This window comes from Hydractinia symbiolongicarpus, chromosome 8, assembly GCF_029227915.1.
Source record: "Hydractinia symbiolongicarpus strain clone_291-10 chromosome 8, HSymV2.1, whole genome shotgun sequence".
Taxonomy (NCBI): domain Eukaryota; kingdom Metazoa; phylum Cnidaria; class Hydrozoa; order Anthoathecata; family Hydractiniidae; genus Hydractinia; species Hydractinia symbiolongicarpus.
This window is the reverse complement of record NC_079882.1, coordinates 28,494,645-28,516,254: the sequence shown is the minus strand read 5'-3', so window position 1 is coordinate 28,516,254 and position 21,610 is coordinate 28,494,645. Positions and strand designations below refer to the sequence as shown.

The 21,610-nt window shown below is 30.5% G+C and overlaps 3 protein-coding genes across 3 annotated transcripts; all 3 read left to right on the top strand.

Moving 5' to 3' along the window:
- Positions 1-122: 122 nt before the first annotated feature.
- Positions 123-4,821, top strand: LOC130655063 (solute carrier family 22 member 15-like). The gene is made up of 7 exons (XM_057457764.1): positions 123-1,283; positions 1,366-1,793; positions 1,916-2,128; positions 2,530-2,664; positions 3,351-3,445; positions 4,027-4,126; positions 4,467-4,821. The coding sequence occupies exons 1-7, from the start codon at positions 981-983 to the stop codon at positions 4,672-4,674; spliced, it is 1,482 nt and encodes a 493-aa protein (XP_057313747.1). The 5' UTR covers positions 123-980; the 3' UTR covers positions 4,675-4,821.
- A 704-nt stretch (positions 4,822-5,525) lies between these two features.
- Positions 5,526-14,383, top strand: LOC130655060 (solute carrier family 22 member 15-like). Its single transcript, XM_057457760.1, has 8 exons — positions 5,526-6,020; positions 7,047-7,474; positions 7,684-7,902; positions 7,978-8,112; positions 8,475-8,569; positions 8,655-8,754; positions 8,832-9,037; positions 12,712-14,383. Exons 1-8 carry the CDS (start codon positions 5,622-5,624, stop codon positions 12,867-12,869), a joined length of 1,740 nt encoding a protein of 579 aa, XP_057313743.1. The 5' UTR covers positions 5,526-5,621; the 3' UTR covers positions 12,870-14,383.
- Positions 14,384-14,885: 502 nt separating this feature from the next.
- Positions 14,886-21,498, top strand: LOC130655059 (solute carrier family 22 member 15-like). The gene is made up of 8 exons (XM_057457759.1): positions 14,886-15,341; positions 15,512-15,939; positions 16,356-16,574; positions 16,650-16,784; positions 18,535-18,629; positions 18,730-18,829; positions 18,907-19,112; positions 19,555-21,498. The coding sequence occupies exons 1-8, from the start codon at positions 14,925-14,927 to the stop codon at positions 19,710-19,712; spliced, it is 1,758 nt and encodes a 585-aa protein (XP_057313742.1). The 5' UTR covers positions 14,886-14,924; the 3' UTR covers positions 19,713-21,498.
- The last annotated feature ends 112 nt before the right edge of the window (positions 21,499-21,610 follow it).

Genomic DNA, 21,610 nt, shown 5'->3' with positions numbered 1-21,610 from the left:
TAGTTCAGTCCTCATTATTGTGGCAAAAATGTTTTTTTTTGTGTTCTTTACAAGACTGCAACTAAATTCTTGTGAAGATTAAATCTCAAGACCTTTCACTAAGATATGGCTTGTATGCTCCTATTAGACCTTGTATTAAATTACATCAAAACAACTTATCATGACAGAGTGTCTAACAGAATTTGAAATTCTTGGAACATTAAAAAATATAGGTGGGCACAAGTACTAATAAAAGTTTCCTGTATTAGAAATTCTTTTTGTGCTTCAAGTAATGTTTGTTCTAATAAACATTGTGTATAGCTTTTTATACAAGAAGTGTTTCTAGTTTTTATATTTTTGTGAGCAAAGCTGAAAAAAATTGACTGACTTTCGTAAAGCTAAATAAACCCAATAAATTTTAGAAAAAAATTCTGACCATAATTGGTGACATAAAAAATCTATTTCCAAGCACATTTATCAAGTAAAACAAAAAAAAACTTTAAAAAAACTTTAGAAAATAACATTAAAATTCCTCTAAACATTTTTATAAGTTAGATTTTTAAATGTTGTACTGAAGAGATCATCTATAGCAATTGCTGATAGCTTAAGGAAGATTAATTTTTACTCTTAGCATCAAATGTTTTTCTATTTAAATTAAAGAATTATGTATATTTCTTTTTTATTATTTTTATCACTGTTTTCACTTTTGTTTAATAAAAATTAGAAATTCACATTTGATTAGTTTTAGAAGTACCCACAAACTAAAATATGCGTACACTTGTTCTGAATGATTTTTGAATGCAATATTGTACAGAGTATGTTTATGCTAGACTATAAACATGCTGAATTCTATGTTCAGCTGGAGTTTTAGAATTCAATTTTTAAATGATTTATTGATGTATGCATTGGAAGTTATAAGTACACTCAATCTCAGTTATACTGAGATGTCTGTGCACTGTATTTAGCTGTTTATAGACTTTGTTAAAAAACTTGCTGTTAATATGAGTAGTGACAATACATGTAGTAGCAATAATTCTCATAATGAGGGAGAAATTTTAGATATTGATGAGTTTCTTATGCGTAGTGGAGAATGTGGGCCATATCAATTTCGTTTAGTAGTTCTAATTAAAATACTGACTTTTCCACTCTCTTTTCCTGTGTTTTTATTTTATTTTATTGGAGTTGATCCAGAATGGACTAGTAGTCAAAATTTAAAGTCTCATCAGAAAGATGACATAAGACGGTGCAGCATGAATCGCAGTGACTGGACTTATGATTATCCTAAAACAACACTGGTTACTGAGGTAAGCAAAGATCTTAACTATTCCATTAAAGCTAGAATAAGAATTTGAAATGTATGTAATAGTCACCTAACTTCTGTTTTAGTACGACCTTGTATGTAACGATTCGTGGATTCTTGCTCTACTTGGTTCTTCTGTATTTATTGGATGGGGATTTGGGAGTATAATAATGGGTTATTTATCTGATATCTATGGAAGAAAAGCAGTGATGCTCCCTACAATCTTTCTAGACTTGTTTTGTCTATTTCTTCATGGCTTCATTAAGCCAATTTGGTTGCTTGTATTCATTCGATTTATGATGGGAGTGTTCCATGCTGGGCCAGCTTTGAATGCATTTATATTGCTGGTGGAATTCATTGGACCGAACTGCAGAGTATTAGCTGCAAACATTGCTGGAACAGTGTGGGTAATTGGATCAGCTGCACTAGCTCTTCAGGCATATTTCATTGATGATTGGAGGATTCTTTGCATAGTTTGTTCAGCGCCCTATTTTGTGGTTTTGGTATTTGGAATGTAAGTAGATCTTAAATTTAATTAAACGTTGCTATCGTTGTTTGTTCTTCACTGGTAGATGAAATCCTATTGTGTTATTTTCGCTGCTTTAATATAAATTATTTTTAAAAACTTTGATCCAGCTGTTTACCGGAATCAATACGTTGGTTGAACGCAATTGGTAGAACTGATAGAGCTGAAGTTATATTGCATAATGCTGCCAAAATAAACAAAAGAGTTGACATGACGAAAGTGTCTATTAAACCTGCCAATGCAGAAACATTGACGTTCTCGTATTTTGACCTGTTTAAAGATTTTAAAACTGCTAATATCGTACTATCACAAGCATTTTTATGGTAATTATTTTATTTATTGTTTTCTTTTTTTGTCGATACTTTTACTGTTGATGTAATTAAAAAGGGGAATTAAAAAAAAGCAGTAACGTTTTTGTCAAATTGTAAGCTTATAAGACCATTAAAAAACTCAAAAGAGTTGTAAAGAACATCTTTGTTGAAAGTGACAATGACGTAACTCAATTTTTTTTAACCTTTTGGTGTCTTGGTTTGGTTTTATGTTTTATGTTTTTAACAAAATACATTAACTGCAAATAGCTTAACTATTAACAGGGCTTAATTATAAGACTATTTGTGTCTTTACTTGCTCCGATCAACTTTTAGAAACATTTTACTTGTATTCTTATTTTAACAGTGAAATACATTTTATTTTATCGAAGATTGGTTGTTTTGATGTGTTTCAGGTTTATAGCAGGAATGGCTTATTACACATTTTCATGGACTTTTGCTGATCTTGGCGGAGATATATATATCAATTTCTTTCTTTCTATTGCTGTCGAAGTACCTATGCATGCTGTAGCTGTTGTTTGTTTACAAATGTAAGTATACATATCCTTAAAAGGCTATTTGTAGCTTGTTTAAATCAGTTATGTATTTAAATATTTCCTTAATTTTACTGCAGTGTCTTTCTTTGTAAACATCACAAACAATAAATTCTGCAACACTTGCATACGAAAATTAAGTGGATTTATATGTCTTGTACATAAAGAACTTTTTTCTATACATCAATTTACATTGCTTTTTTCTGACATTCCTTATTCATACACTGCATAAAGCCATCAATGTGTCATAGTAAATTACATTTTCTTAACATGTTTCATTATGTATAGGTGATAGAAATAACTTAAAAAAAAGCTGTTTTAGACTTCATTTGTCAGCAGCAGGACACATTTTTTAAACTGAAATAATAAATTCCTCAATCTTCCATATATCTCCAAGTATTTGCTGTTGCTTTTTTTGCTTTTTTTTTGTTGTTGTTTTTACACTGTTGCCTGACCCTTTCTTTTTACAGGGCACTCTTACTTTGAAGTGCATGTTTGGGCAAATGACTAAGCTAATGATTCATGAGTATAATACCAGAATTTTTTAAGAGTTGTCTTGCACATAAACTACTATCTTGTAAACTGTCATAATGCATTTAATTTCATTGTTCCCACAAATAGATGTAAAATAATCAATAAACACGTTTATGGATCAATCTTGAAAAATGTTATATTTTGTTTAGGTTTGGACGTAAAACGACAGCAATTACGGCATTTTTGGTGACTTGTATAGCATGCTTAGCCATATCGTGTTTGTCGTTGTTTGATGATTTAAAAGGTAATATGAATGTTATTAGTAATTTGTTACATCAATTTTAAGACAAATAAACACTGACATGAACTTGGGGTTTCTTAAGAATTAAAAAATTGGACCCTTAATGTCAAATTAAAGTTAGGAAGAAGGAGGAAGAAGGTTCATTAATAGGCAAATGGAAAATGTAGTTATTTATTTTTCATTTCTGCAGGACTATGTGTGTTTTTATATATAAAAATTGTTTACACATGGTATGGCACATACTTTTCAAATTTACAGATTTTAATGTATAGCGGTTATGTGTTAGTTGTTTCAGGAATGTTGTTGATTTCAGTATATTATTTCTTTGGTTTGATTTGATGGTAATATTACTGACATAAAATAAATAAATAAAATATCAGTTTGTTAGTGATTTTATTCAGCACCGCTAGTGAATTAGCAAGAATGAAACTTTCTACAAAATATTTTTGTCTAGTAACAGAACAATGTATTACAAATTATCTTTGTCCAATGCAAAATGAACTGAATATTAATATTGTCTGTTATCTTAACTGTCAAGAATTTTAAAAAAATTCTATACTATAAAGATTTTTCTTTTTATATAGCTTACGAACTATTATTTGGATTAGTGGGAAAGTCAATGATTTCACTATCGTTTATGTCCATTTTTATGTGGTCTGCTGAAATATATCCGACAGTTGTTAGGTTAGTGTGTTGATTGTGTTTTTACTTTTAAAAAAACAATTTATTGTCAGCTAAACTATATTAAAGGCAGAAAATATAAGAATAAAAGTAAGAGTGGATAGTGTTTTAATGGTCAGCCAATTGTGCTTTAAAAGATCGAAAACCAGTTGTAACGGCAAATTAATTTTAAACTTTAAACTGTTTGGGTAGTACATATTCAGAAGCAATAATTATGCCCATTTATTAAAAGTATTCTTCTTTTTCTTAATTTTAGCTGCTCTAAAAAATTGATGGTTCTGGTATATACTTTTGTATTTTAAGTTGTACAAGGAGCAATATTAAAACTAAATTTGCATTTTAGGACACAAGGAATGGGCATCAATACAATCACAAGTCGTGCTGGAGCAGCAGCATCACCTTTTATAAAAGTTCTTGATCATATTCATCCATCAATACCGTTTGTTATTATGGCGGCTGCTACTTTTATGGCATTCCTGTTTTGTTTTATGTTACCAGAAACACTAGGAAAACCTACTCGTGAAACCTTTAGTGAACTTACAGATGCATAAGTTGTAAATAAATAGTTTCTGCTTTAGTTGTTTTAATATTCTATTTTTTTCATTCTTACTTTATAGAATAATCCTTTATTTATAATTGTATAATATGTTTGATATTATTTTTACATTACATAAATCGTAAAACGTTAATTACATAAATTTAGTGCTGTTTTAAAACCCTTTTACATGTCACGTAAATTTTGATTTCATAATAATTTCTGATTTTTCACATCTGGAATTATTCATCCAAGTTTGTGATATTTCCAGAGTCCACTCCAATATTGCAATCAATGTTGCTTTTGACCCAAATCACCTTCTAAGCTTCAACAGGGTGTCCACTGTCTAGGGAATGTCAGGATATTAAGGAATTTCAAAAATATTGTCAATTCTGTAGACAAGTTAAGAATATTAATACTTCGAGAAAATCCCGAAGGATTAATCTGTTCTTAAAGAATTAATAGTAAAAATTGTAACATATATTGTAACATTCAGGGAAATAGAAATTGGAAGTTAATTTTTACTGGACACCCTGTTACGCTAGTAAAACCTTTCACTCCTTCTTTCTATGTCTTTTAGAGGTTTTCTCTTGTGTAACCAATGTGTTTGAAAATCTAATTTGGTTTCTTTTTTAACTGTTAAAAGCAGAGAAGGAGTGATATATTCAAATAGATTGCATTGCACTTTGTTTTTAATTGCACTCTATATTTTTAATTTTTAGCATACATGATCAGAAAAAATCATGAGGTATTCCAGACTTTTTTTACAATTCTTATGCTAAATGTACTTTGTGGCTATATGCTTGAGGTGAAAATTATTTACACATCAAAATAATAAATTCTCTGACATTTTACTAACAACATGCATGTTTTTGCTTTTAAAGTCTGATCAATTTTTGCTTTTTTAGAAAATTTCTACCAGTAAATTCTTAGCTGTTATTATTAGAACAAGCAATAACAGAGATGAAAGACAATGAAAGTTTTTTAATGAATGAAAGGGAGCTAGAAGATCAATTAATTGTGTCATCAGATGAAGAAGTAAGTGAAGAAGTTAAAAAAGAGATTACTATTGATCAGTTTCTTAAACATGGTGGTGAATGTGGTCGTTATCAAGTTATGGTTCAAGGATGTATAATGTTTGCTCTGTTACCCATGGTATATCCTATTATGATTTTTTATTACATTGGTTACGACCCACCGTGGAGATGTGTATACAACAGCAACAATATTACTCATAGTGTAGACTTTAATAAAACTTGTAGCAATTCATCAATGATATTTCCACATGATCATAGCAGTAGGTGTGACTTGGATAGATCTGAATGGACTTTTGATTACCATAAAACCACCTTGGTAACTGAGGTAAGTGAACTCTAAATAAAACATATGCTTAGTGTAGGACAATAGGGTGGAAAGCCGCCAAAACTAGTATTTTTCAAAAAACGATGACAATAAGAGGGCGAAACACTTAACTCTATTTAAACCTTTTAGACTTCACCTCATTCCAGGATAAATTTTGCCTTACATAAAAAAGACAAAATAAAAAAGACAAAATACCTTGGATAATGCTAATTTTTCTACTCTGAAATTATGACAAGATTTGGTTAATAATTTTCTTGGAATGAGTTCTCCTTGTAAAATTCTTACTTACTATGACTCAAACTTACATGTTCTTAGATAGTATAATTGATAACAGCGCCAAATATACCTTGTCTATGATGTCTCCATCACATAACTTTCAAATTCAATGTCTCAAGAAGAATTCTTCACAACAAACTCTTGTTTTTTTGCACTACGCATAAATTATCCTACTTCTCACATAGAGAGTTTTAGAAGTATGGGTTTTAGATTTCCTACCAAATAAATATATTTCTGAAGCAGAGGAAAAAGTAGGGTTTTTTTATCACCATCGCAGAGCAGGTGCCAGGTAATGAAACAGGTAAGGGGATATTGGGATTTAAAGTTTCTTAATGTTGTCATCATCTGGCCTTTTCCAAAAGAGGTTGGTTGATCTAGTTTTGGGAAATTTGTTCTAGGTGGTCTCCAGCCACACCCATTGTGAGAAAAACTGAAGTCACCACCATGTTCCTAAATCTGACCTCCAAGTTATAACTACACTGCAATGCATTCACTAGTCTTTTGAAACCCTTTAATATCAGTCAAAAATGTCGTAACGTCCATAAATTTAACGAATTAGGCATAAAATTTTCACCTACATCAAAAGGAGATAAACACATCCACTTGCCTGTTACAGACAGACGACACAGATACAGTTATTGTATTATTATAGAAGATGTAGATTTTAATTAATAACAAGCAAAAGATTTATTTCTACATTTTTATTTTTATTTTTATCTCCTTAGTATAATAATTTTATTATGATTTTAGTTTGACTTGGTTTGCAATAGGAATTGGTTAGATGCTTTAACTGGATCAGTTGTGTTTGTTGGTTGGGGACTTGGTATTATTATTAGTGGATTTTTATCTGATCGATATGGACGCAAGAAGATCTTATACCCATGTTTATTCATGGCCTTACTACTTCTGTTATTCCATGCAGTTGTAAAAGCAATATGGCAACTTCTTGTTATTCGTTTTTTAATGGGTATTTTTTTTTCTGCCCCTGCTTTAAATGGTTATGTTTTGGTTGTTGAGTTGATTGGTCCAAACAAGCGTGTCATGGCAGCCACTATTAAAGGCATCATATGGCAATTAAGCGCATTAGTTCTGACTTTAAAGGCAAAATATATTCATAGTTGGAGATTGCTTGTATTGTTGTGTTCAGTGCCATACTTAATTGGAATTATCACTGCTTTGTGAGTTTTAAGTTAGTTTTAATGAGTTTTTAAAAATTATTTGACGTTCTTCTGTCGTCAGGAAAGGCAAGATAGTGTTAAATACCTGGTTATGTTTTTGTTAAATTGTCAATAAACTTCCGCTCAACTTTTCTTCAAGAAACCTTGAAATAATACAATTGCCAAAAAAACAACCAAACCTGCAATGTAACTAGTTGATGTTTGTTTAGATGTGTTCCAGAATCTGTTCGCTGGTTGAACTTGAAAGGACGAACAAAAGAAGCTGAAGCCATTTTACGTAAAGCTGCAAAATACAACAAAAAAATCTTACCTGCTGTTTCTTTAAAACCTGCTGAGTCAGAAGAAAAACATGGTAGAAAAGCTTCATATATTGACCTGTTTAAAAGATGGAAATTAGCAAAATCAGTGTTAGCACAATCCTTTATATGGTAATGCATTTTTGTCTAATTCTTCTACACAATTTCTCCTCACTTAGAGTCAAAACATTTAACACCTTGGTTTAGGTTTCAATGTGGCATGACATACTATGGACTCAACTGGGCATTTGCAGATCTTGGTGGCGATATGTATTCCAACTTCGTCCTGTCTTTTATTGTTGAGTTGCCTGCAGTATTTTTTGCGTGGTGGTTAATGCAGAAGTAAGTTTTTTTTATTGACGAAAAAATTTAGTTTTTCCATGCCCTTCCCAAATTACCTATATTAAAAATCACCTTTAATTCTCCTCAAATATTCATTTTCTCCTCACATTTTCCATGCATCTTTATGTCGTTAAACTAATGTGTCCACTTGGTTTGTTTGTCCTTCTACTTTGTAGCAAAATTAGTCTTTCTTGACCACCTATTAATATGCGAATGAAAATCTTTACTTTTCACAGGGATTTATTCGTTTTTGATTAAGTTAAATACGTAATAATTTAAGATTTTTTCTCTACAATAAAATTTTCCCTGAGATATATGTTACTTTACTACTTAACTATTAGTCAATCAACTATTAATTTAAGAATTGGTCGAAAGAAGACATGTATATTACTGGGTGTTGGTACTGCAATAGCCTGCTTTGGTGTTGCATGCATTCCAAAACGTGAAAACTTTAAAGGTAAACTACATGTTTTTATCACCATTACTGATTTTAGTTTTGGGTCTTGTAGTAGTTAAGTCTTTTGTTTTGTCTTTTTTTTCAGCTCTTCGTTTAAGTTTTGGTTTAACAGGAAAATTTATGATCCATAGTGTTTTTTCAACTATGTACATGTGGTCTTCAGAAATATATCCAACTGTGCTTAGGTAAGAAAATTATTTTTAATGCTTTTTTGTGTGTTTTTGCAATATTTAAGTTTAGTTTTTCTTTTAATTTCTTATAGAACACAAGGTATGGGTATAAACATTGTGACCAGCAGAATAGGTGCTGCTACTTCTCCGTTCATTAAAGTCTTAGACCAGTTTCATGTTGCTGCACCATTTGCATTGATGGTTGTCTGTGCTGTGATTGCCACCTTATTAGCATTGACACTACCAGAAACCCTAGGAAAACCAACACGCGAAACCTTAGATGATATGATAGACAATGGTAAGTTTTGTTGTATAATTGTTATTGTGCCACCCTGTTCCATAACAGTCAATTTTGCAATGAAAATTGCATCCAACATTGTACAATTCTGGGAAGAATTTTATTTCTTTATTATTATTATTTTCATTATTCTTGGTGTTAAAAACTCTTTTTATTGTGCCACCTCCCAAAATTCTCAATAATTTTTTCTGGGTTGTAGTCATAACTTCACAAATTGTCTGCACAACCAAGAAGAGTTTGGAAATTACAAAACTAAGTCATTAAAGGGATCCCGAGGTGCCGACACAAGTTTATTTTATTTGACAATATGGACCATTTAATTCATAAATTCGTTATTTATTTTACTTGAATTTGTAAGATTACCTAATACTGTTCTTCAAAAGTTTGTTCTTCGCTTGCTTCCTTCGCTTTGGCTGTGTACACCATTGCTCCTTCTCCAACTGTTTTCGAAATAGATAAGAACTTAGTGACATAGCTCAAAACACCGTACGGTTTTGTTGCGTTCTATTATGACGTCACATATACGTAGCTTGAAATTACTGTATCCAGACAGTAAACAACTTGTACGCTTTTACTGCGTTTTAAGCTTACTATAAAAATATGTCCTCATTGAGAGCATATTATAGCTCATTTAAAAACTTTCGTGCAACCACGACACTTATTCTGCAAAATATGCTCACTTTTATAACTTTCTTTTTTATAACTTTTTCTAAATGGTGTGTATGAAAAAAAGCGGTATGATTAATTGAAGGTCATGATGATGGGAGCATATAAGCGAGCTGCTAAAAGTGAAAAACACAGATCAAGAAAACGAGTCATGGCACCGAAAGAAAGAGAAAGTAGGGATGACATTATTGAAAAGAAGAAAAAAATGGCTGGGTATAAAAAATAGATGTTGTTGTTTTGAAACGAAAGGACGCCTTAAAAAATGTGGGGGCTTGGGTTCCGGGTTGTAAAAATTTATATTCATATTTCACCGCTGTTCAGTGGTTGCCTTATATTATTGCTAGAGTTCGCTCTTCATTCTTTATCATTTGCCATGTATTCCCATGCCTCGATTACTTCAGATAGCCCATCAGCACCTTCGTCGTCTCCATCAAAATTTACGTAGATCTCATTCGCTTCAGGAAACGTTTCTCTTATCTTTGATACAACACAGGCGGGATGATTCTTCGAACGTATCTTCCAAGTTTCGTATAGACGAACAAGGAAAGTTGGAGATATGCAGTGTATCGATATGTGCTATAAAAGAAACCGGGAATGAAGTTGTGAATTTTGTTACCTGTATATAACTTTGAGTATATTATAGTATGTTGACTTTGAGTATATTATAGTATGTTGAGTATAATTTTTGTTTGACATATACCATGAGTACAATTTTGTCGTTTACCGATTCGGAACGTTATCTTTATTAGGTATCCATGCTCCTTCCCTGTCATAAAGACTGACCATTGCAGTCCATAACACATGCGGGCTCAGACAGACAGCATTGAACCCTTCGTGTTGAGTGACACATGTCAAATCTGAACAAAATAGAAGAAAGTTTGACTAAAAAAAAAACATACATAGTGTGCGCATTATATATTTTCACATCAAAAAAAGAATATGCCCAATAAAGCTGAAACTTACCACCAGAAATATATCTCAACTTTATTTCGTCGATTTCAATGCAGCACAAACATTCACGATTCACTGGCATAGTACGACAAAATAAACATTTACACCATTCGGATGGTTCAACATGTAGTCGATTATTTCGGGGCTCTTGCTCTCCAACCTCTTCAGGACAGTCAGGAATATCTTCCCAACTGCCATTGCTATCATCGTCGTGATTATTTATAACTTTCTTTTGTGGTTCGAATTGGTAAGGATTTGCAGACATATTATTAAACTTTTGTGTAAGTATATTTGTATTTCACGCAGGATTTTGTTACTTAACCAGCGCGTCACAAAAGTGTTGTGAGTAAAAAAGACTGGTCGCTACTCTTGAACTTTCTGAAAATAAATTCGCAACAAGATGGTGGCGGAGGTTCACATTTTCACGAAGTAAACATGGACATATCTCATATACCATATCGATTTGGTAAGAACGACTATCTTTTTGTAATTTCTTCATATGTTCTGAGGTAAATTAGCTCAACTTGTTTCAGCACCTCGGGATCCCTTTAAGTCAAGAAAAATTTAGGGAATTTAGTAAAAAAAAATTAAAAATCTGGGAAAACATGGATTTTGTTGTATAAAATTTAGCAAAAGTTGTTAGTGTCACCAACCCGTCTTACCCAAAACAGGTTGGTTAACCCACTTTAGAGGATCCATCCAATTTTAGTCCCAAGAGTCAGTTTATTTATTATTTCTTACTTGACTTTAAACTTAAAAGTGTAATTGTAATAGTTTTGCTAATCTTAAAATGCTATTGACGTTATTTCTAATGCATTTACCTTGTCATGTAACATTATTAAAACTAACAAATTAGACAGGCTTTTTTAGCGATTTCAAGGAAAAGGAGCAACATTTGATGTTACAGACAAAGTTTTATGGAAGAAAAACTAATAAAGATTTCTTGTTAAAATTTTTCTTTATATTTATTTGATGGGTGTTTCAGGAGATATCATTGTTTTAAAACTGACAACTCAAGCAAAGACCTGCTCATGCACCAAAAAATTTGGTGTGAATTTGTTTAACTGTTATTTCTGTTTGTGTGGATGTTAATATTTTCACCAAAATAATATGTAACATTGTGTTTTTGACAGTTTAAAAGATTAGGATGAGAGTAATTTTTTGATATTGTCATCAACCCATCAATTCTGAAGCAGATGGATGGATCTTGCTTCTAGGAATTGACCCAATTTTGATGTCAGTTATTTCAACCCATTTCCAAGTTATTAGACCTCAAACGCGAAAGTACAATACAATGTCTTCCCTAATCTTAACTTATTTGATGCATTTACGACAGTTAATGCATTCACGTTGTATCGTAATGTCAAGAAATTAAAAGTGAGACAGAAAAAATGAAGATACTAAATTTATCTGTCACAGACAGACTGACACAGTTATTGTATTATTATAAGAGACTAGTTATAAAACCCTGTGAAAACATTTACTTAAATTTATTGTGCTTCTTATTGCAAAAAGGTTTGTTAATAATTTTATTAAGGCTGAAAAAGAAAGGTTTTAAATGAAAAAACTCAAAAACATCTAAAATTTACTGTATGTTTCTTATCACAAAATCATTTGTTGTCAGTTTCATTTTAAAGATGCAAACAATTAAAACTTTTGAACAAAAATGACTACTATAATAACTACGGTAAATATAAATTTGCATGCAATAAAACTCCCAACTAATGAAATCACTTTATTTAACCACATGATTTGTTTAGCCAATCAGAATCGTAAACAAAACGTTTATAAAATACAGAACATTTTTATAGGGGATACATTTTAGACGGTTTTAAAGAAAATTGTAAATATATAATCCACTTTGTCTGTTACAGACAGACAGACACTCTTGGTATTATTATAGAGATATTAGAGCCATAAAGAATTACAAATGCATTGAAACAATATCTTTGTGAAATAAACAAAAAAGATAAAGTAAGCTTAAATAGCTATTATTTTTGACCTAATATTGCAAAATTCACACAAGTTTGTGCTTTCAAACTATTATTTTACTACAGGAATAAAAATGCATGCCTTCTATGCACTTAACGAAGACGTAGAATTCCACACTGAGTGTTCTCCTATCCCAAGTGATGATCTGGACATAAAACAACAAGAAGAGATAGAAAGAGATCCATTGCTGGTACCTGAGATACAAATGATACCTGCTACCTAATACATTTCAAACTACAGGCTGGATTTTGCGAACTAAGTTTTATTTATTTGTAGCTACAGTAAAATCTCAAAACTTTAATGCATTATTTAATTTAATGCATTTATTTATTTGTAGCTACAGTAAAATCTCAAAACTTTAATGCAAAATTTGTAGCGTCTATGCTTTTTTAAACAACAACAAAAAACAGAAACTTGAAAAAATATCAAAGATGTTGAAATCTTTGTCTAATTTGATAGTTGCTATAGTTTACATGTGAGAAAGCATGGATTTTTTTTATATATATATTCTACCTTTTTTATATTTGTAGCATGTTGACCATGTCATGTGTTTTGCTATTGTGTTTAGTTTATGCAGTAATAAGTCGCTTTTGGCTCGTGTTAAATTGACTGAAAAAATAGGTTCCACTCAGCAAATGTCTCAATTGAGCAAGTCTCCTTGTAAGTGAGTCTTTAACAAAAGAAAATGTTTCGCTTATCAATAGATATGACTTCTTTAGAAATGTGATTTTTTTCAGTGCAATGTATTTAAATTCAAACTTTTTTTGTCTCCTATCTTGGAAGTCATTGCATATTGCAAGTCCCACTAAGGAGACGTTTTGGTTGTTGGAACTGAAAAAATCTGTCCGACTGAGCAAAAGCCCCACTTATCTGGGATCGCAATTAGAGAAAGTGTTAACGATTTAATTTAGTAAGAGAGTTCAAAAGACTGAGAAATTTCATGGCAGTTAAGAGAGAAAGGTCTAACCTATTAAGGATCTCGCTTAACATAGTATATTGTACTTTTATTAGTCTAACATAATTAACTTTCTTTAACTAATATGAATGTTTTTATTAGGACTAGGATTTTTTACTATGCTTTTGAGTTAAATATAAAATTAAAGCGAAATATTTTTGTTTATTCGTTTGTGTACAGAATTGTATTTTTTGATAAATATTTATGATGTATGTAGTATTTGCATTAAATATTTTTTAATAATATATACTATTTAGTAAGTATTTATATTTAATATAAGTAAGTTATTAGCAGTGTTGTACTCAACACCATATGTTATAACTTTAAATGTTTTTACATTCAGTGATTTAATGTGTAATGTTTTTAAGATCTTTAAAATGTTTAATTAGACCAATGCCAATTTTGTCGCCTTATCTTTTGATATTTAGGGAAAAATCTTGTCAAGTAATTTTTGATGCTTCTTTCTTTGGAAAAGTCAAACATGAGATTTGTTTAGCCTGTGTATTGTTTTAGAATTTAGTGATGATAATTTTTACCTTTTTGGGAGGTCTCTGGCTAGACCAAAAAAGGAAAAATCATGTTTTAACATTATTTAATGTATATGGACAAAGGTATCTTTATTTTGTGTTGGATGAAGACTTTTTTTGCATAATTATTTTTGCTTATTCTTTGTACTATTTTTTATGAATGATTTCTTTTAATCGTCATATAATGTAGGTATAATTATTTATTTATCTAACCTAGATTTGTAACAATTTATGTAACATATTTTTTTTGCAAAAGTTGTTGTTGTTTCACTATGTTATTCTGTACTAAAAGTGATCAGAGTACTCTGCACGGTATCACTTTCATGCATGTTTCCCTGCAAATGCATGCTTGGTTGACATGATCGAAATATCTTAGTTGGTCCTTTAACAAACAGTTCTTGACTCTTCTTATTGCTGTATGTTTTATATGGAAATTATCAAGATGTTTTCTTCACAAAACCGTGATGTCCTTCTATAGAGCTTACTCTTTAAATTAATATTCAAGTAGAGAAAGCTGTGTGCTATTTTTTTTAACTAAAAATATTATCACCACACCAACTCCTACTTTTTACAAAATTTTAAATTGTAAACATTAGAAGTACATGAATTATAACTTTATAACGCCCCTGTAATATTTATATTAATAACTGAAATGACAGAATACAAAACTCTGAATCTCCTGCAGTTTTATTTCAAAATAAGGGTTGAGACCTTGTGTTTAGTCTTTCGGAACATTGTAATTTTCATTATAAATTTTTGAAAACTTTTTCTTATAAAGGATTGTGTACTATAAAACATGGCAGATGATGAAAGATTTTTAATACATGAAAGTGAACTAGAGGATGAGCTAAGTGTACTATCAGATGGATTTGTAACTGCTGACGAAGTAAATGTAGGGGTTGAGAAGAAACAGATTGATATTGATGAATTTCTTAAACATGGCGGTGAGTGTGGTCGTTATCAAGTTATGGTTCAAGGATTTATAATGTTTGCCATGTTACCCATGGTATATCCTATTATGATTTTTTATTACATTGGTTACGACCCACCATGGAGATGTTTATACAACAATAACAATATTACTCGTAGTGTAGACTTTAATAAAACTTGTAGCGATTCATCAATGGTATTTCCACATGATGATGGCAGTAGGTGTAACTTGGATAGATCTGAATGGACATTTGATTACCATAAAACCACTTTGGTAACTGAGGTACGTAAAGTAACACTATATTTCTGCTGTGTATTAGTTACTGTAGTAAAACAAGTAGACAGTAACCTAGAGAACAGATTTACGCATAATAAGACAAAAATGTTTGTTTATTCGCTTTTTTTTATATTTTTCTCTGGCTCTAAAATTTATTATTTTAATTGTTGTTTTAGTTTGACTTAGTTTGCGATAAAAATTGGTTGGATGCATTAACTGGCTCAATTGTATTTGTTGGTTGGGGAATTGGTATTATTATAAGTGGATTTTTATCTGATCATTATGGACGTAAAAGGATATTGTACCCATGTTTATTCATGGCCCTACTACTTCTGTTATTACATGCAGTTGTAAAAGCAATATGGCAACTTCTTGTTATTCGATTTTTAATGGGTATCTTTTATTCGGCTCCTGCATTAAATGGTTATGTCTTGGTGGTGGAGTTGATTGGTCCAAACAAGCGTGTCATGGCGGCCACCATTAATGCCTCCTTGTGGCAAGTAGGTGCATTAGTAATGACTTTGAAGGCAAATTATATAGACAGTTGGAGGTTGCTTGTAGTTCTATGTTCAATACCATATTTAATTGGAATTTTCACTATTTTGTAAGTTTAAATTTTTAGGTGCATCTATAAATCATGAAAGGGAAGTTCTGTGACAAACCTATTCTTTTCTTATTGTTTAATTTTTGGTTACATTCTACAAATAAATATTTGTAATACTTTTACTAAAGTTTATTCCCAGAAGAAAGTTACGTTTTTGCCTATTGTTAAAGTAGGGATTTAGAGTTGCAATGCTACAGGCAACATTTTCAAAACGTTTTTTCACAGGTTTATTCATGTCAAATATGAAACTAATTTCCTTTTTTACAAATTTCACTTCTTTTAAATGTTTCTCTTGCAAACTTACTTTCTTTAAAGTACTACTATCTCAATGTTTTGTTTATTTATTTTTTATTTCTCTGATTTTTTTGTTGTTGTTTTATCATTGTTAAAAAGCTAACTACTTAATGTGTTTGTAGTTGTGTTCCCGAATCTGTTCGCTGGTTGAACTTAAAAGGACGAACAAAAGAAGCTGAAGCCATTTTACGTAAAGCTGCAAAATACAACAAAAAAATCTTACCTGCTGTTTCTTTAAAACCTGCTGAGTCAGAAGAAAAACATGGTAGAAAAGCTTCATATATTGACCTGTTTAAAAGATGGAAATTAGCAAAATCAGTGTTAGCACAATCCTTTATATGGTAATGCATTTTTGTCTAATTTTTCTACGCAATTCCTCCTCACTTAGAGTCAAAACATTTAACAACTTGGTGTAGGTTTCAATGTGGTATGACATACTATGGTCTAAGTTGGGCATTTGCAGATCTTGGTGGCGATATGTATTCCAACTTTATTCTGTCTTTTCTCGTTGAGTTGCCTGGAGTATTTCTTATCTGGTTGTTAATGCAGAAGTAAGTTACTGATATTCATTTATTCATTTGCAAATGTTAAGAAAATTTGAATCTTATAACTGTTGTTAGATTTTGTTTGAATGGGTGGACTTGCTGTAGATAATTGTTTATGTTTAACCTGTGTAAAAGAGATTTGTTAACGTTTTTTATAACTTAACAAAAAATTTTACCTTCTTTACGTAACATATATTATGCATATTAAATATAATTAAAATTACTGTCATTGCATGCCCACTATATTTCTGGGAAAATAACTGATAAGTTATCATATTTTTCATGGGCATCCATATTTAAAAAAGATCATTTATCATTTCAGGATTACGCTAGTAGCTTTGCTGCATTCTTTTAAAATGAATTTCTAATTTGAAAAAAATATGCCTTTCATTTTGTCCAGTGTGAAGGCTGAGTTTGGTTTTTAGCATTTCACTTATCAAGGCGAATAAAATGTGTTTCGATGCCTTCGCACAAGTTAGACAGAGGAAAATAGACAAAACGTAAATTTTTTTGCGAAATATTTACCAAATCAGTCACATCCTATGTTTCTGTTTGAAGCTATAACGTTATGGCGAAAGAACTTTCAAATATAGGTCACACTTCTTAGAAATATCCAGTTCATATGATTTGTTTAAAAATAAAAGCATCTGCAGAATAGGTAAACAACAAAATAAAAATATAGTATTATGATAATAATTTATTGTCATCAGTTGTAGGAACGTTCTGTCTCAAAAAATTTAATATCAAAGAAAGAAACATGTTTGGGTAATATTTTCGGTTTTTAAAAACAAGGTCTAACTGTCTTAATAAAAGGTTAACCTGATAAATTACGAAACTGCTGATCTTGTTGCTGCAACATTAGTTACCTGATGTAACATTATTGTAGGTTACCTGATGTGACCTTCTTATACTTTGAAATTGACGTATTACACATTAAGGCCTCTTCAACAGCACCAAAACTCTTTTCTTTGATAACTAAGTTGCATGTGTACGATCTTAGTTATTTTCTAATTATTTTCTTTATCCAAATTCAGCAATTGTTATGCAGAATTAACTTTAAATTTGTTATGTTGGTATTTTAATTAATATTTCTCTTACTAGTACCTTATTCCATGAAATTAACGAGTCAAGAAACGCGAATTAAATTAACGATCATGAAATTAATGCGGTTCAATGAAATTATTTTGAAAAAGGCATTTACTTAACGCGGTTGAGCAAGGTTGTTTTCAAAAATGCATTTAATTAACGCGAATTTGAGAATACGCATTATCACACGAAGCAAAAATTACAGGAACAGTCGAATCCACTGTAGTGAAGCGGCCTCTATTACAAGGCAGTTTGGAAATCAAAATAAAAGTTTTTGTTGTTTGGAAGGACAATGCTAGAAATTTTAAAATTTAAAGAAACAGTGCTTTCAGTTAGTTTTTCACTTGGATCAGAGTATGAAGATTATACAAAAGCTATTTTAAAAACGATCACTGGAAAACAGAACACCGTTGAGCTATCGTCCGATGAGGAGGAAATAGTAGAAAATTTGTAAAAAAAAATTGTATTTTGATGTTTTTTAGGCTTTAACACATTATAAAAAAGTCACCAAATTACCAGTATTTTAATTAACGAGTAATGAAATTAACAGTCTTTAAATTAAGACTGCATTTAATTAACAATCATTAAATTAACACGAATTTTGAAAAACTGCGTTAATTTCATGACTCGTTAATTTAATTGAATAATCTACACTATGTTTTTTTAATAGAATTGGCCGAAAAAAGACGTGTATATTAATGTGTTCTGGTACAGCGCTAGCTTGCTTTGGTGTTGCATGTGTTCCGAAAGTTGAAAAATTAAAAGGTAGTAAAAATCTATTTCTTTTTTGTCTGTGTCATTAATTTTAAGGAAAACCCAATTTGTTTAATTTTAGTGGCTAAATCTTTTTTGTTTTGTTTTTCAGCTATTCGTTTAATTTTTGGTTTAACAGGAAAGTTTATGATTCATAATGTCTTCGCTATCCTGTACATGTGGTCTTCAGAAATATATCCAACTGTGCTTAGGTAAGAAAATTATTTTTAATGCTTTTTTGTGTGATTTTGCAACATTTAAGTTTAGTTTTTTTTTTAATTTCTTATAGAACACAAGGTATGGGTATAAACATTGTGACCAGCAGAATAGGTGCTGCAACTTCTCCGTTCATTAAAGTCTTAGACCAGTTTCATGTTGCTGCACCATTTGCATTGATGGTTGTCTGTGCTGTGATTGCCACCTTACTGGCATTGACACTACCAGAAACTCTAGGAAAACCAACACGCGAAACCTTAGATGATATGATTGGCGATAGTAAGTTATGTTTCATTGTAATACCAGCATTTTTAAGCTAGCTGTGTTGGTAAATCTTATTTCTCACTATAGATTCATGTGGGTTAATATAAGTTAATTTTCTAATCTAGGCCATCAGTTAATTCAAATCTAACAACGCTGCAATAAAGGAGATACTATAAAACCATAAAAAATTCAAGAAATCGTAACATTCGTGCAGTAAATATCTATCAGTCATCTTTGTAGATTGTCTCATAGAATATAGCACAAAAAATGCAAAAAATTACTCCTGATGAATTATTAAATCACATAGTGACGGCCATCTAAAAAAATAGTCATTTTACATTTAGTGAAGGTCAAGTTTTACAGATAAATCAAATTGTTTGTACCTATATAAAGGTTCGATACTGATACTAATTAGCCCAAAAGAAGAAAAATCATGTTTTTGTCTATTTTATTACAGGCATGAAAATGCGTGCTTTATATTCACTTAATGAAGAAGTAGAATTTCGTGATGAGCGTTCACCAATCTCAAATGACAATCCAGAGGAACAAGAAGATGAAGTGGAAGAAACAGATCCGTTGCTAGTACCTCAGATTCAAATGCTACCTGCTACATGAGGATTCGTTAGAATTAGTATTCACTAAAATTTAGAAGTTTTTATTATTTATTTTAGTATTGTATTGGTATTTATTTTTATATTCGTATTAATTTAGTATTTTTATTAGCTATAAACCCTATTAACACCAGGCTTTTTTTGGTCTCTGCAGCACCAGGGATAAAGTGTTAGCAGGCCATAAACCCAGAACTACTTATGCTTGCGTGATAAAAATTGGTATACTTGTAGAAAGTCTAATACAAACAGATTCACACAGGCAAAAAAATAATTTAATGACATCATGAGGATCAGAAATGACGTCAAAGATGCCTGAAATAGGCCATTTTCATAATTTTTACAGTAAATTTAAATTTCTTGAGCATCAATGTTCTTACCGTAGGGTTGGGGTTGATTCTTGGTAGGTTTATTCACTAAGTAGAAACTAATTGATTTCATATGAACCAAATTAATTATAATAACTTTCCTGAAAAGTTATTTTACGATTACGGTGAAAATAATTATGTTTATGTCATTAAACATGGTATATGTTTAGAAGATGTCATTTATAGATGTTCGAGATACGGGGAATATAATGACAGTCATTGGGACACCAGTACCAATAGTGTTAAGCTTTTTATTTTTATTTTTTTACTTATTTTTAATTTACACTGACGAGAATTACAAATTGTCACAAGAATTATTTGGGGCTTTTTTTGTTAAATTTTTCTGATGATATATATTTTATACAAAATCATATAATGATGTATAACATAATTAAGTTTTGGTATGCAAACTAATATTTACAGTTAACACAGTGGATGTGTTTTGTTATTAACATTGTTGTGCATGGTATTATAGATAGATCACATTCACAAGATATTTTGCAGTGGTATAGTTAGTTCTTATTTATTGTGTACAGCACAGTCCTGGAAAATTCTGGAATAAGCCTATTTTTTAAAAAAAATACAGAATGTCTTAAATTTATTAAACATTTTAACCTCTCACATACTCACAAAACATTTTTTTAAACTGAACGAAATATAATAATATTTGATAGACATTTTGATTTTGTTGCAGAACAGGAAAAAAATTCTGACGGTTAGCTTTCATATTTAAATTTTTGTTCAAATATTTTAAACTGTTTTAGAATTTCAATGATTATATCCTCAAGGTTGTGAGAGTTCGTGAAATATTATAATGAAGTGTTTTTACTTTTTATTTCATGTTAATAAATTTTTTCATGTTAATTCTTTTTGTCTTTGAAAATAATGATAACGAGAATAAAGTTTATATTTTTTTTTTCTTTCAGATATTACAGATATTTTTGACCTTATAAATTATGCTTATTCTTTATACTAATTTTTAATGAATATTTTTTTTTAGTTATCAATTAAACATTTATTTATTATAACTAGTTACAATAAACAATAATAACAATATGTCACTGTGTTACTATGTTATTACATACTAACAGTGATTTGATGAATCACACTCCTTTTAAAATACTAATAAAATCTGCAAAACCAAAAGTTTGGTATGGTTTGGTATCGTGCTAAAAGGAACTTAGTGTACAGTGCCAGAAATCTTCACAGTAATTTCAGCTAGCATATATTTTTCAGAAGACAGGAATGATACATTATTTTGAAAGTAGCTGTTTTGCTGATCTTTTTGCAAAAAAGATATTGAAGGACTTGTTGAAGACATCAGATTTCTTATCTGGGAGTGTAACCATGGTGATACTTGTGATACTTGTTGTTTACATAATTACTTCTCTTGCTAATTGAAACATGAGTTAAAAAATTGTTCAACTATTGTTTTTAATTTGTAAGTGATGTGTAAAGTGAAGCAATGTTATTACTATCAATTTTGTTTGTTATAAAAATCATTTCCTGTTCCAATTCAAAATATGTTTGCAGCTCA

What these genes read in the sequence shown, in the direction of transcription:
- LOC130655063 (XM_057457764.1), top strand. Translation starts at nt 981, where the DNA reads ATGAGTAGTGACAATACATGTAGTAGCAATAATTCTCATAATGAGGGA. An exon ending in CTATCACAAGCATTTTTATG is followed by an intron (nt 2,129 to 2,529) that starts GTAATTATTTTA and finishes GATGTGTTTCAG; the next exon opens with GTTTATAGCAGGAATGGCTT. An exon ending in ATATATCCGACAGTTGTTAG is followed by an intron (nt 4,127 to 4,466) that starts GTTAGTGTGTTG and finishes TTTGCATTTTAG; the next exon opens with GACACAAGGAATGGGCATCA.
- LOC130655060 (XM_057457760.1), top strand. Translation starts at nt 5,622, where the DNA reads ATGAAAGACAATGAAAGTTTTTTAATGAATGAAAGGGAGCTAGAAGAT. An exon ending in AAACCACCTTGGTAACTGAG is followed by an intron (nt 6,021 to 7,046) that starts GTAAGTGAACTC and finishes TTATGATTTTAG; the next exon opens with TTTGACTTGGTTTGCAATAG. An exon ending in AGATGATATGATAGACAATG is followed by an intron (nt 9,038 to 12,711) that starts GTAAGTTTTGTT and finishes ATTTTACTACAG; the next exon opens with GAATAAAAATGCATGCCTTC.
- LOC130655059 (XM_057457759.1), top strand. Translation starts at nt 14,925, where the DNA reads ATGGCAGATGATGAAAGATTTTTAATACATGAAAGTGAACTAGAGGAT. An exon ending in AAACCACTTTGGTAACTGAG is followed by an intron (nt 15,342 to 15,511) that starts GTACGTAAAGTA and finishes TTGTTGTTTTAG; the next exon opens with TTTGACTTAGTTTGCGATAA. An exon ending in TTAGCACAATCCTTTATATG is followed by an intron (nt 16,575 to 16,649) that starts GTAATGCATTTT and finishes AACTTGGTGTAG; the next exon opens with GTTTCAATGTGGTATGACAT.